The 13,168-nt window shown below is 36.6% G+C and overlaps 1 protein-coding gene across 1 annotated transcript in view; it reads right to left on the bottom strand.

Annotated features, from left to right (window-relative positions):
* The window catches only part of LOC143244636 (glycerol-3-phosphate acyltransferase 3-like), a 38,355-nt gene that overhangs the window by 5,211 nt on the left and 19,976 nt on the right, over positions 1-13,168 (bottom strand). The window contains exons 11-13 of the mRNA XM_076489670.1: positions 12,155-12,210; positions 3,076-3,161; positions 1,834-1,962 (exon numbers count right to left, since the gene is read on the bottom strand). Of these exons, the coding sequence (XP_076345785.1) occupies positions 1,834-1,962; positions 3,076-3,161; positions 12,155-12,210 (271 nt within the window). The remainder of the gene's footprint in view (positions 1-1,833; positions 1,963-3,075; positions 3,162-12,154; positions 12,211-13,168) is intronic.

The raw sequence follows: 13,168 nt of genomic DNA, 5'->3' as shown, positions 1-13,168 counted from the left end.
GCCTTCAGTCTATAAAGATGCTCTCTTCAACATGCCAATGTAGCCAGCTGCTGTTTGATGCCCCTGTATAACCTGAAGCTCCATTGTTCCATGGAAAGAGAAAGCACCCCAGATCATGATGGAACTCCTCCGCTGTTTTGTGTAGAAAATGTCTCCAGTGGGCTATCCTTATTGTGCCAGTAACGTTGGAAGCCATCTGGACCATCCAGGTTAAATTTTTTCTCATCAGAAAACAAAACCTTCATCCACCTTTCTACATTCCAAGTTTGGTGCTTCTCATCATAGTTTAACCAAGCTGTTTCGTGGTGTGGAAGGAGGTGTGGCCTTTGAAAATGTTTATGGTTTTTAAAGCCTTTCTCTCATAGATGCCATCTTATTCTTGAGTTGCATTATATATAAGGGCCTTAATCTGGTTTAATGATCGGCTGGTGTCTTGCCGGACAACCCATTGAAATTTGTTTGGGCCAACCACTTGAAATTCTCTTTCCGTATCCCTCAGGGTCTTTTAAGAAATTTGCAACAGCAGTTTTACTACGCCCAATCTTACTAGTGATGGCACATTGAGAGAGACCTTGCTTTTGCAGCTCGACAATTCTGCCACATTCAAACTCTGTCAACTTTTTAGTCTTTGCCACTTTAGACTTTCAACACACACACACACACACACACACTTGAACAGACAAAAACAAGGGGGTTTCAACTAGCAATGTTGAATGTTTAATTTATTTGAATAACATTTCCTTATTTAAAACTAGAAACTCAGACTTAATAAAGCTCACATTGAACTTAGCCAGGTTCCAGTGACTGTTCACACCATATTGTACAGTGCATAGAATAGATTAGTTTGTGTTCTGTGTGAAAACAAAGACGTCATTGTACATGTCAATATTTATACATACGTCTGTGGAGAGAGTTGCAAATTAAATACTTGGGTAAAGCTTATGATGCAACTTTACCCAAAAAAATGTTTATAAGCCTCATACTAAATGCAGGTCACTATTTATTTATACTCAAGAAAAGTGAGTTCAAATATTTTAAGTTTTTTGGCAATCAAATGACTTCAATGAGAACTAGAAAATGAATGTAGCACGAAATATACTTCTTAACAATAAAAGAATGGTTAAAGTGTGAAATATCAAGTTATTCTTAATTAGCTTATGTATTAGATGAAATGATATTGTTCTAAATTTATCAAATTGGCTCAGAACTTGCTTATAGAAGCATTTTCTGTTGCAAAAATAACTGTTGCCTTGCTCTTAAGTACAAAGCTACAAAATGGACTGTTTGTATTGTGTCCACCCCAAGTATTGAAATGTGGTTTTGTATCAGTATGAACCCTCAGACATATTGCTGAGTCACTGGAGGAAGGAGTGGGGCACTGATTTTCAAAACCATTGTATATTACTTTATCCAGAGGCTTTTGTAATAAAGTATTGTTGATACATCTAAAAACCAAAGCATTTTACTTCAAATCAGATAAGCCAGGCATTTAAATTCAAATTTATTCACAATCAGAAGTGTTCCAAAGATTTTGTCTAAACTAAATGTGGCTTACTACATGAGAATTTATTGTAAGTGGTTTATGTAATTTCAAATTTAATTGACAAAATTATTGTCATTTGAAAGAAAATTAATATATTTCAACACATCACTATAGATTTCTAAGGAAATTAAAATTAACAAAAAAAAACAGCAAAGGTTTAGATTTAAAAAAATTCTGATGTAAAGAATGCACACACACAATATGAGTGAATTAGCAAATGAATAAGCCCTATACTCTTAAAATATATTCAGTCACATATATCTGACTGTATAAATTTTAATGATAAGTACCTTACGAGTCATTGGTTTGAGATACCAGACATCACAGACAATGGCCCAAGAGGTCATCATCATCAGGAGATAATGAAAATATCCCTGTTTACTGCTGTCCCAAAAGGCATCACCAAATCTGGGATCATACTGAAAGAAATAAGAATCAGATGGCTAGAGAATCTATTTTAAAGTTATACTGTATCCATACTATTGCAAAAGAAATACAGAATGATTCTTATTTTAGTCCATGATTCCAACATACACTGCAGTCAGTCTCTACCTTATGAAGTTAAAAATATCTATCTGTTATTGAATGTTTGAGAATATTAAAAATGTATATATTAACAAATCTATGATGGTTATATATAGAAAACAAATTATTTTTATCTTTTCAGACCATACAAATCTTACACTTCAAAAAATTACCACAAATTCCAATGTATTATATTAATTCAAAATTCAGTCATTGAAATAATTCAATAAACTACTTCTGACACACGATTTAAATTCAGTGCAAAATTTTCTGGTCACAAAAGGACACAATCTACAGTTACTCCAACTGCTTCAGCTATGTGGTCACATACTATTCCACAAGTCGATAAATCACAACTGACATATAATCACCAGTCTGTGAGCACAAAACAGATTTGATTAGATATCTTCAACTCGTCATACATGAAAAATGGGCATAAATCACAGCTGATGCAAAATCTTCAGTCCAGAGACCACAAATTAACCTTCTACTAAATTAGGTGTAAACTAAAACTTATCCATATTTTCCAGCCCAGATACCTCAAATCAATTTACAACCAAATTAAGTATGAGCTAGAATTGATGCATAAGTTCAAGTCCAATGATCAAAGACACATTAACAAAATAAAGAGAAATCAGAACTGATGTATAATCTTTAGTCCAGTGATATAAAACACAGCAGATGTTAATCACCTGTCCAATAAGTAAACTAACAAAAACAGCTAGTTTATAATTTCAAGTTCAAAGTTCATGAAGAATCACACCAGCAAATTAAACAAAGTGGAGTTCCAGTATTATATATTATGTGCAACAATAAAAATATATTTTCTTATAGTTATGTGCAACAATAAAAATATATTTTCTTATAGTTAGTGCATATATCTTTTGTAGCTTGGAAAAAAAAGAATAATGTAGTGAAAATAGAACTGTACAAAAGCACAACAGTAACAGTCTGTTCTTCAAATAGTTAAAATCAAATTTTTGATTAATGACTAACCACAAACTAACCTTTATAGCAACTGGATAAATGGTGCCACCAACCTCAAAACTGCCTTTTTTGAACATCATCACAGATGTGTTATTGATGCAGGTACCTGTTAAGCATCAGAATAATTATTTTTACAAGATATGAGAGTTAAAAGACTACCTACAATTTTAAGCATATTGAAAAAGAATGAAAAAAGAAGCTCCTTGACCACCGGTAGGTGCATTGCACCAAGTATGTAACCATTATAATAAAAATGAGAATAGTCACACTAACTTCACAAAATTTTGCAGGTTATTGGTGAGCATTACAAGGCTTTCGTACACAAAATATCATATTTTCAAATTAAATATTAAAGTTTTCAATTATTAAAAATTTGTTGCCTTCAGAACGTTGACTGTCCAACATGTAAAGTAATTGTATTTGAAGATTTAAAGTACTTTTCTTCAACTGCATAATCTCCATAACCTCCTAAATAACTACCAAATGTTTTTAAAAGAAGACTACATTTTATCTGTTATTTTCTCTATCTTAACACAACATGAGATTGGTTGATTTGACCAACCTCATAACCACTATAAAATATTAGGAAATAAATCTTAATTATCCTTTTTTACTTCTAGAATTACTTGTAAAAGGTTTGGTTTGTTTTGAATTTTGCACAAAGCTACAGGAGGGCTATCTGTTCTAGCCATCCCTAATTAAGTAGTGTAAGACTAGAGGGAAGGAAGCTAGTCATCATCACCCACCACCAACTCTTGGGCTACATTTTTTACCAATGAATAGTGAGACTGACTGTCACATTATAATGCCCCCATGGCTGAAAGGGCGAGCATGTTTGGTGTGATGGAGATTTGAACCTGCAACCCTCGCATTATGAGTTGAGTGCCTTAACCATCTGGCCATGCTGGGCCGACTTGTAAAGAGGAAACAAATATTTAGGTTAAATCTTGTAACATTATGCATCAATTTATATCTATTAACGTTTCTGTTTCATGCTGAGCCTTACTGAATTTTGCATGTGGAGGATGCAAAAAAATTTGGTGTACTAATGCCATGAAATTCTACTGTAATTTATCAAACTTTCTAACTAAGCTGTGTTTGGATCTAAAAAATCTTATTTATTATCAGCATATCACCTTGATCACCACTTTTCACACTCTACAACAGTTATAGTAGCTTTACTCACATAAATATTCTAGGAAACCTGACAGAATTATGTAATTTGATTGGTTATACATACGTACTAGAGAGAAATAGGAATAGATAAGCATGTATTTAAAAAAAAAAAAAGGAAGAGGTGGGTGGAGCCACTGTGTTGGATTCACTAAATATAATGATATTTTAGTAAACAGAAAAGGTTGGAGGTTCTTATTTATATCATAGCTTATCACAATTGGTATTTTTAAGTACTAATTTGTTAAAAACTGTTAACTTTATATGTTACGATACCCAGAGTACAAGCTGAGCAAATGCAGAAGAAATTAAGTGACATACCCCAAAAAAATATGTTTTGCAATTTTTTTCAATATATATTTTTGAAATAATGATTAACTAATATATAATATTAATATCTGAATTACAATTAAAATTTGATTCCAAATTTATGACCATACATCCACAAAATAGTAGGTTAATAAAATTTTGAATGTAAGTCTACAAAATGTGATAACAAGTGCTCTGTCTGGAAAGGGCTAATTTTAAGTTTAGAATCAAGCCATAATAATATCTCTTGTTCTAATATTTTTATGACACTCAGTAGCACCGTTTTTGGCACAATGTAGCAAAATAAAATTATTTATCAAACATTTTATTGTCTGCATTAAGAAAATGTCATGTACTTCATAAACTGTGAAGGATCTACAACAGATGGGAAAATTATGATTTTGTAGAGTTAGTGCTCTAATTCCCATTGACCAAAGTAAAAACTGATCAGTTGTAAAGAGATGCATATTTACAAATTACATGATTGGTTGGTTGATTTAGTGTTTTATGGCATAAAGCAGCTAGGCTATCTGTACCAAACGTCCAGTAAAAAGTTAAAAATAAAGTAAATGTAGTAAAATTCATAAAAGAAAATGAAGGTAAAACAAAACAGCATTGAAAAACATAAATAGCATAAAATCAATGTTGACATCTAGTCTACAATGTTAAGAGAGAAACCAGAGTAAGAGAATATGTAAAAGATTTCCTGTAGCATGGTTATTATTATAACCTGCCAGGAAGACTAACAGGTAAGTACAAAAACCACCGTCAGTCATCTGAAGTTGGCCTTTCCAGTCCTCGTTCCGGGTTGTGCGTCATTATGGCCATTTTCTAAAAGTAAAGTAATAAAAGTTTTAAAAGAGATGCAGCGAAATTGTAATAATAACTCGCCAGAATGACTAAAGGGTAGTTCAAACAGCAGCATTAGTCACCTAAATTTGGCCTTTCCAGTCATGGTGTCGAGTTATTTAATGTTACGGCCATTTTCTGCTTTTCATATAGAACTAGAGATTGTGATTCTTAAAAGGAAATCACATTAAAAAAGGTTTAATGTATAAATTTAAAACAGTTAAATGACATTAAAAATATTAAAGGCCTTTAAAAAATTAAAAACTTTATCAAGGTGGACAGCGTCACCATCACCAATGACACTGTCTAATGTTACGGACAAACCTTGGGTCCGAACAGTGTTAAAATGATGCTGTCGTTGAGAGTCATAATGATGGCAAGAAAGTAAAATGTGGCTTATAGTGATGCGAGTGTTACATCAGTTCCAGATAAAAGAAAACAACAAGTTAAAAACTGTGACCAATGCGTAGTCTAGTTAGAACAACTTCCTCCTTCCGATCCTCATGGAAGCAAGATGGCCAAAGTCCAATATAGGGTTTTATTTGGTAAAGCTTGTTTTTGCGCTGCTCAATCCAAGTTGACTGCCAGGTGGCATGGAGCCGAGACTTGAATACAGGACCATAGTCCATGTATGGAATAGGCACAGTGGTGATAGTGCCAGAGCAGATAGATTTAGCTGCCGTGTCTGCAAGCTTGTTCCCGCGAATACCAACATGGCCTGGTATCCAGAAAAACTGGATAGAAGTAGATGTTAATGAGAAATGGGCCAGTCGATTTCGAATATCAGTGAGAACAGGGTGTGAACCAACGTGAAGCGATTCCAGGGCCAGTAGAGAACTGAGTGAGTCAGTATAAATTGTGCAGTTGGAGTACTGCTTAGCTTCAATATGATCCAGGGCAAGAGAAATGGTGTACAGTTCAGCAGTGAACACAGAAACTGTAGAGAGGATTCTGCAGGCAACCACCGAACACAACAAACCATGGCAGAGCCCACAGAGTCACCTGATTTGGAACCATCCGTATAAATTGGAATGGAAAGATTGATCGAAAGATGTTCAGTGAATAAAAGACAATACTTCCAATCAGGAGTATCTGCTTTTCTCAGATGACTTAAAGAAATGTCACATTTGGGGACTGTAATAAGCCATGGTTGAATGTTCTGACCAGTGGGTTCTGCAATGTTATCCAAGGACAGACCCAATTCATCCAATTGCACCTGGATGCGAAGGCCAAAAGAAGCAATGGCAAATCGTCTGTTCTGAAAAAGTATGGCCTACCAAAGAAGGAAAACTCAACCTCAGGTGAGATGCTTTGGTAAGGAACGAAGTTTTGAAGAATATAGTAAAGACAGTTGCAAATGGCGAATGTGTAAAGAAGGTTCATGAGATTCTATGTATAAGCTCTGAACTGGGGAGGTGTGGAAAGCCCCAATGCAGAGTCGAAGTCTTTCATGCTCCAGTGGATGGGGTCCAGCATCTTTAAGGCCGAGGGTCTGGCAGAGCTATTGACCAGCGATCCATAGTCGAGTTTCGATCAAATAAGAGCACAATATATCTTTAACATAAAACATCGATCTGCTCCCCAACTGGTGGTAGAGAGGACATGGAGGATGTTCAGTGCTCTTGTGCATTTGACCCATAGCTGCTTAATATGTGGAATAAAGGTCAGCTTACGGTCAAAGATAAGCCCCAAGAACTTGGCGTCCGGGATCACAAGCAGTGAAACTTCACCAATACGGAATTCAGAATCAGGGTGAATACCCCGTTGGTGGCAAAAGTGCATGCAAACGGTTTTAGAGAGAAAAATTAAAGCCATTTGCCATGGTCCACTTCAGTACATGATCAAGGGCAATTTGTTGTTGCCACTCAATATATCTCATGTTCGACAACTGACATGAGATGTGAAAGTTGTCGACATAGAGCCCGTTTGCAACAGTAAGAGGAAGTTGTTCAGTGATTGCATTAATCTTTATACTGAAAAGTGTGACACTCAAAACAAGGCTATGAGGGACTCCAAGTTCCTGTAGAAAAGTACGGGAAAGTGTCTAACCAACACACTCTTGGAATTTCCTGTCCTTTAAAAAATTTTTTAATAAAAATGGGTAAATGGCCACATAACCCATCTATGTGGAGGTCTCGCAAAATGCCATACCTCCATGTTGTGTCATAAGCCTTCTCAACGTCAAAGAATAATGATACAAGATGTTGTTGTTTGAGAAAGGCTTCTCTGATTGACGTTTCAAGTCTAATGAGGTGGTTCATGGTGGAGTGTTGTCGTCGGAACCCACACTGCATGGGTTAGAGGAGGTTGTTTGATTTGAGGAACCAAACAAGACGAGCATTAACCATCCTCTCTAAGGTTTTACAGAGACAACTCGTCAAATCAATCAAATAGTAGTTTGAAGGAATCTTGGGATCTTTCCCAGGCTTAGAGAAAGGTAAGATAATACCATGGCGCCAGGCATTAGGAAAAACATTCTCCTGCCAGATCTGGTTAAAAACAATTAGAATATCAACAGAAGCAGGAGATAGATGGTGTAGCATGTCATATTGTACATCATCTGATCCAACAGATGTACTGCCAGACTGACGAAGGGCCAGTTTCAGTTCCACTAGTGTAAAGGGACAATTATAGTCATAGAGACAGTCAGTTTGAAAGGAAAGAGGTGAACGCTCTGCTCGAGTCTTGATGGCCAAGAAGGTGGAGGAACAAGCAGAATAGATACCCGGCAAAAGCTTTCACCTAGAGTATTGGCGATATTCCAGACATCAGCTACTTCTTGGCCATCAAAGAGCAAGATGGAGAGTTGGGGACAGAATTGTAGTGCCCACTGACCTTTCAAACCCTGTCTCATATGACCTTGGAATTGGTGATAGAAGATATGCCAGTTGTAAACTTAATCCAGGATTCCTTCTGGCTTTGACGTCTTACCCACCTAGCATGTGCATGGGCCCGCTGGAAAGTGATGCGGTTTGAAAGTGTGGGATACCTACGGAAAGTATCCCAGGCCCGTTTTTTGAGCCTTCCGTGCCATGTGGCAGGCAGGATTCCACCACAGACGAGGATATAGTGTAAAACGTTTGTCGAGGTCTTAGGAAATCATTGAGCAGCTGCTTGTATAATAGTCAGTTACTGCTGCCACACAATCGTCTATTGATGGCTGACAGACAATGGCAGGATCAAGTTCTGCAAGAGCAGTGAAAGTGGACCAGTCTGCCTGATCCAGTTTCCACCGGGGCATCTGAGTGGGGTGGTATCGACCACAGCCAGTCTCTCTCAAAAGTACAGGAAAATGATCACTGCCTCATGGATTATTGTCAACCCTCCATAAAAAATGGAAGAATAATGAAGGGGAGCAAACTGAGAGATCAATAGCAGTAAAGGATTGACTAGGTGTGTGAAAATAAGTAGAAGAACCAGTATTGAAGAGAGAAAGGTTGTGATCAGAGAGCATATGCTCTACAGAGCAACCCCTCCTATCAATAATGACACTTTTACAGAGGGGATGATGACCGTTAAAGTCCCCCAGGACTAAAAAGGATACGGCAACTGTTCAATGAGAGCATCAAGGTCTGATTGATAATAGATCTCTATAGGCAACAAGTAGAGAGAACAAAGAGTGATGGTATGACCCAAGGAAACACGGATGACTATGGCCTCCAAGGGTGTGTTGAGTGACAAAAACAGGGTGGGCACATGCTGATCAACCCAACAGTGCCACCCCTCCATGTACTCGTCCATCACACAGTCTGTCATTTCTGTACAGAGAAAACTGCCGAAAGGTAACTATCGGCAGGATTCAGAAATGTTTCTTGTAAGGAAAGACATACAGAATGGTAGGAAGCAATCAGTGTTTTGATGTCATCCAGATTAGAACGTAAACCTCGACAGTTCCATTGTATCAAGATGGCCATTTTTAATGATGGGTAGGTGAAGTGGCTGGAGAACCCTTCTGTTTACGACCACGTCTTTTTTCCTTACTGTCCTTGTTCGGAGGAGGTCTATGGACTTCCATGGATCCTGCCCTGTGTCGACTGGGCAGGTCATTGTTGTTGGAAGGGGATTCCAGTGACTGAGGATGCAAACAAATGATTGTTTTGCATCTTGGGGTGGAAGATAAAGATGTATCTGAAGAAATGCCTGTACCTGGAACCAAAGGATGTGGATCTTGGGGTTTGTTGGAATGTATGGGAGGAACAAAGATGGGTGTAGAAGTTGATTCATCAACTTTTTTAACCATAGAGGTCAAAAGACTTTTCATATGTTTTGAGAACAATTCTCTTGGAGGCAGAGAGATCTGTCTGCACTCCCACTGTAATTGTGGAACAAAGTGCTGCAGCATATGTTCAAGATGAAGTGGTGGACAGCAATTTCCGAGCCTCAGGATAAGTAATGTTACGAGTCGTTTTCAAACGCTGCACCTCTTTGTCCTCCAACCATTTAGGGCAAGAACAAAAGTAGGAAGGGTGAGAACCATTGCAGTTAACACAATGTGGGTCCATTTCACACTCATAGGCATTGTGGTCCTTGCCACCACAATGAGCACATGTCAGGGAACCATGACATGACGTCTTTGAGTGGCCGAACCTCTGACATTGGAAACATCGGAGAGGGTTTGGAATGTACGGCCGTACCCTGCAATTTATATAACCTGCCTTGATGGTGGCAGGTGCACGTGGTGATGTAAATGTCAAAACGAGGATATCTGTCGGCAGTGTAACTCCATCTTTGCGAGTGGAGATGCGCCTCACTGCAGAAACTCCTTGAGTGGAGAAACCAACGAGAATCTCTGACTCGGGAACATCCTTAAAATCCCTCTCAATAATAATTCCTCCTGATGAATTCAAGGTAGCATGAGGGGTAACCTCAATAGGTATATCCCCAATTGCCTTTGAATTCAAGAGGAATTCACTGTGCTGGGATGTGGATGTTTCAAACAATACATCTCCAGATCAAAGCTTCTTTACTGACTTTGGAGAGTCAGCAAGTCCCTCCAGTCCCTTCTGAATAAAGAAGGGGGACATTTGCCCTAAAGGATTCTCTGAAAGAATGTAGGATGAGAAAATTAGGTACAACTGGTGAAGATTGCTGATCAGAGTCTTCAAGACGTGGTCATTTACCTATGGACTGTTTTTTCACTACTTTATTTAAATTTTTTGTAGGAGGATCCACAGGAAAAAAGGAAAATGTTGGTACCCACTGACCTCACCCACCATGGAGCCCTACAAGGGGATGCACTACAATGTCAAGCAAGGGCACTGCAGCAACACCAGGGTTTCATGAGCACTATATCCAAACACCAGCATCAGATACAATGTCCACAACACCTGCTGAGAACTACCTACACTGGTACTTGGCTGACCCTAGCTTAAGTGGACCAGCCGACTGACCCAAGGAAGGGGGCACCCAAAGGCCACCCATTTACAGGAATTCAAGGCCAAAGTGGTGTGTTAGGGTTAAATCCCTCAACCACCAGGATCCTCTCCTCCCCTTCACAGGTTGCCACACACGGCAAACATGTGGGTGGATGTTTAGATCCCAGAAGAGGTAACCTGAAAGAACAGAACCTTCGCTGGGAGGTCCCCTCACCATGTACAGGAATCCACACAACGAGGAACAAATTAGACGAACAGTTTAAATTTATTACTGTGAATGACAAGCTTTAGGATATAATGGCAATAGTAAATATATATATTTTTCAAATTCTGGTTCATATATATATTAAGTAAAAGAAGGGTTCAGGATGAATTCAAACCTACTATTGTGCATTCAATTAAGCTACTGCACCTTGCAAAATAGAGTTTCACTTGATTAGTTAGAGGATTTCAGAGGACTCTTAACCCATCATGTCAACTGGCTGTTACAACTCAATTTGCTTTATTACGTTTTTATTGTTTAAATTACAAATAAGAGGTTTAACTAAGAACTGACATGCTTCACTGACAAATTCTCAAGATGGAGTAGGTTATTAGCTTTTTAAAGCATATATCTAGAATTTTAATTCTACTAAAGATTCTAATTTTATCTTTTTCCGAAAAGGTAAAATACAACTAAACTGGTATTGTAAGAACCATACATTCTTCTTATGAAATTAAGAGAGGGTTAGTGCAAAACTATTTATAATCAAGAGTAAATTTTATATCTATCATTTTTTTCTTTGAAATGTAGCTTATTTTATTGGTAACCTATTATTCAGCATAATACTGCATTACAAACATAAGCTACAGCTGTCAGATAAGCAAGTGAATAAGACACATTGCTTCACATGTATAGCAGTTCCATTAGCTTAAGAGTACACAGTTCAAACACATTCTGTGTAGGCATATTTTTACACAACTGATGAAACTTAGTTAGAATTCACTGCATACAGAGAATAGGAAAAATAGCAAAATATATTACAGTGATACACAAAACCTGTAATAGCCAGATTGTAGTTAATAAAAAACTAGCACAGACAAAAAACAAATTGATAATGCATTAATTTTCTCTCTCTCTCCAAAAATGAATTATTGTATATCATACATAAAGTTATACAATAATAAGCATGACACGTTAACTTCATTTGAAGTTTTACAGAATTCTATCACATATTGCTTGAGCAACAGCTAGCATTTTTCTTCAAATGTTTTAAACTAAGTTGGTCGATTAAGTTATTTTATATGAAGATAATAATAAGCAACCTTTACCAGTATCCATGCTAAATAATACCACTTGATGCACAGAAAATAAGAACATTGTAGCAATGAACAGATTTATGAAATTACTTACCTTCAGGAAAAATTAGTATTGGAAGTTTTTCTGGATCTTCTACATGTTGTTTGAGTCTAGAGGAAACAGTAATGATAAAAAAAATATGACTATCATTTGTTATTATTTCTGTAAAATTAAAAACAAAAAATGGAAATCATCACATGTTAGTAAAATGATCGTTACACCTAAACGTTGGAGAGTAGTTCTGGTTTATGCTTTAAACATAATTTTTTAAACTATTACATTTATAATTTCCAAAACACGATAGAAATCAAGAGAGAAACAGATATTTGTGCGTTTTTTTATAGCAGATCCACATTGGGCTATTTTCCAAGTCCACCAAGGGGAATCAAACCCTTGATTTTAGCATTATAAATCCGACACTTACTGTTAAGTTAATGTAAACACAATGAGTTTAATAAACAAACTTAAATGACATTCCTATGTTAAACCTTAACTTTCAATATTTTTTTCACTCTATCTACAGTGACTAAATGACTGATTTCTCCTGTATTGTTCCATGCTTACTTTGAAGCACAACCATTTATTAATTCTATTAAAATAAAAAAGATCCTTTAGATAAGTGCAATAACTGTTGAAGAAAAGAAATGTTATGTTCAAGATCTTTTAGTACACAAATTAGTGATGTCGAGAAACCCACTTGTTGAGAAATTTATATGCAAAAACGGCTCGTTTGGGTTGAGAAAATATTTTACATAGAAGAGCGAACAACGTTTCGACCTTCTTCGGTCATCGTCAGGTTCACAAAGAAAGAGGTAACTGACCGGAAGCTGACCACATGTTTGAAAGGGGTTGTGTAACTGTGTGTCGAAATGTAGAGGACGGTATTAGATGTTTGAATATATAATTTTATTTATTTTATTATATTAATATAGGTATAAAGGCGTTCCTTTATATTGGTTTATTTTGGGTTTAAGTTGTTGTATAAGTAAGGCTTCTTTGATTTTGCGTTTGTTTATGTTTGTTTCTTTATTTAGTATTTGAGTGTTTTCTATGGTTATGTTGTGTTTA

The sequence above is a fragment of the Tachypleus tridentatus genome, chromosome 2 (assembly GCF_004210375.1).
Source record: "Tachypleus tridentatus isolate NWPU-2018 chromosome 2, ASM421037v1, whole genome shotgun sequence".
Lineage (NCBI taxonomy): Eukaryota > Metazoa > Arthropoda > Merostomata > Xiphosura > Limulidae > Tachypleus > Tachypleus tridentatus.
The sequence above is the reverse complement of the archived record's forward strand: the minus strand, read 5'-3'. Positions and strand labels throughout refer to the sequence as shown.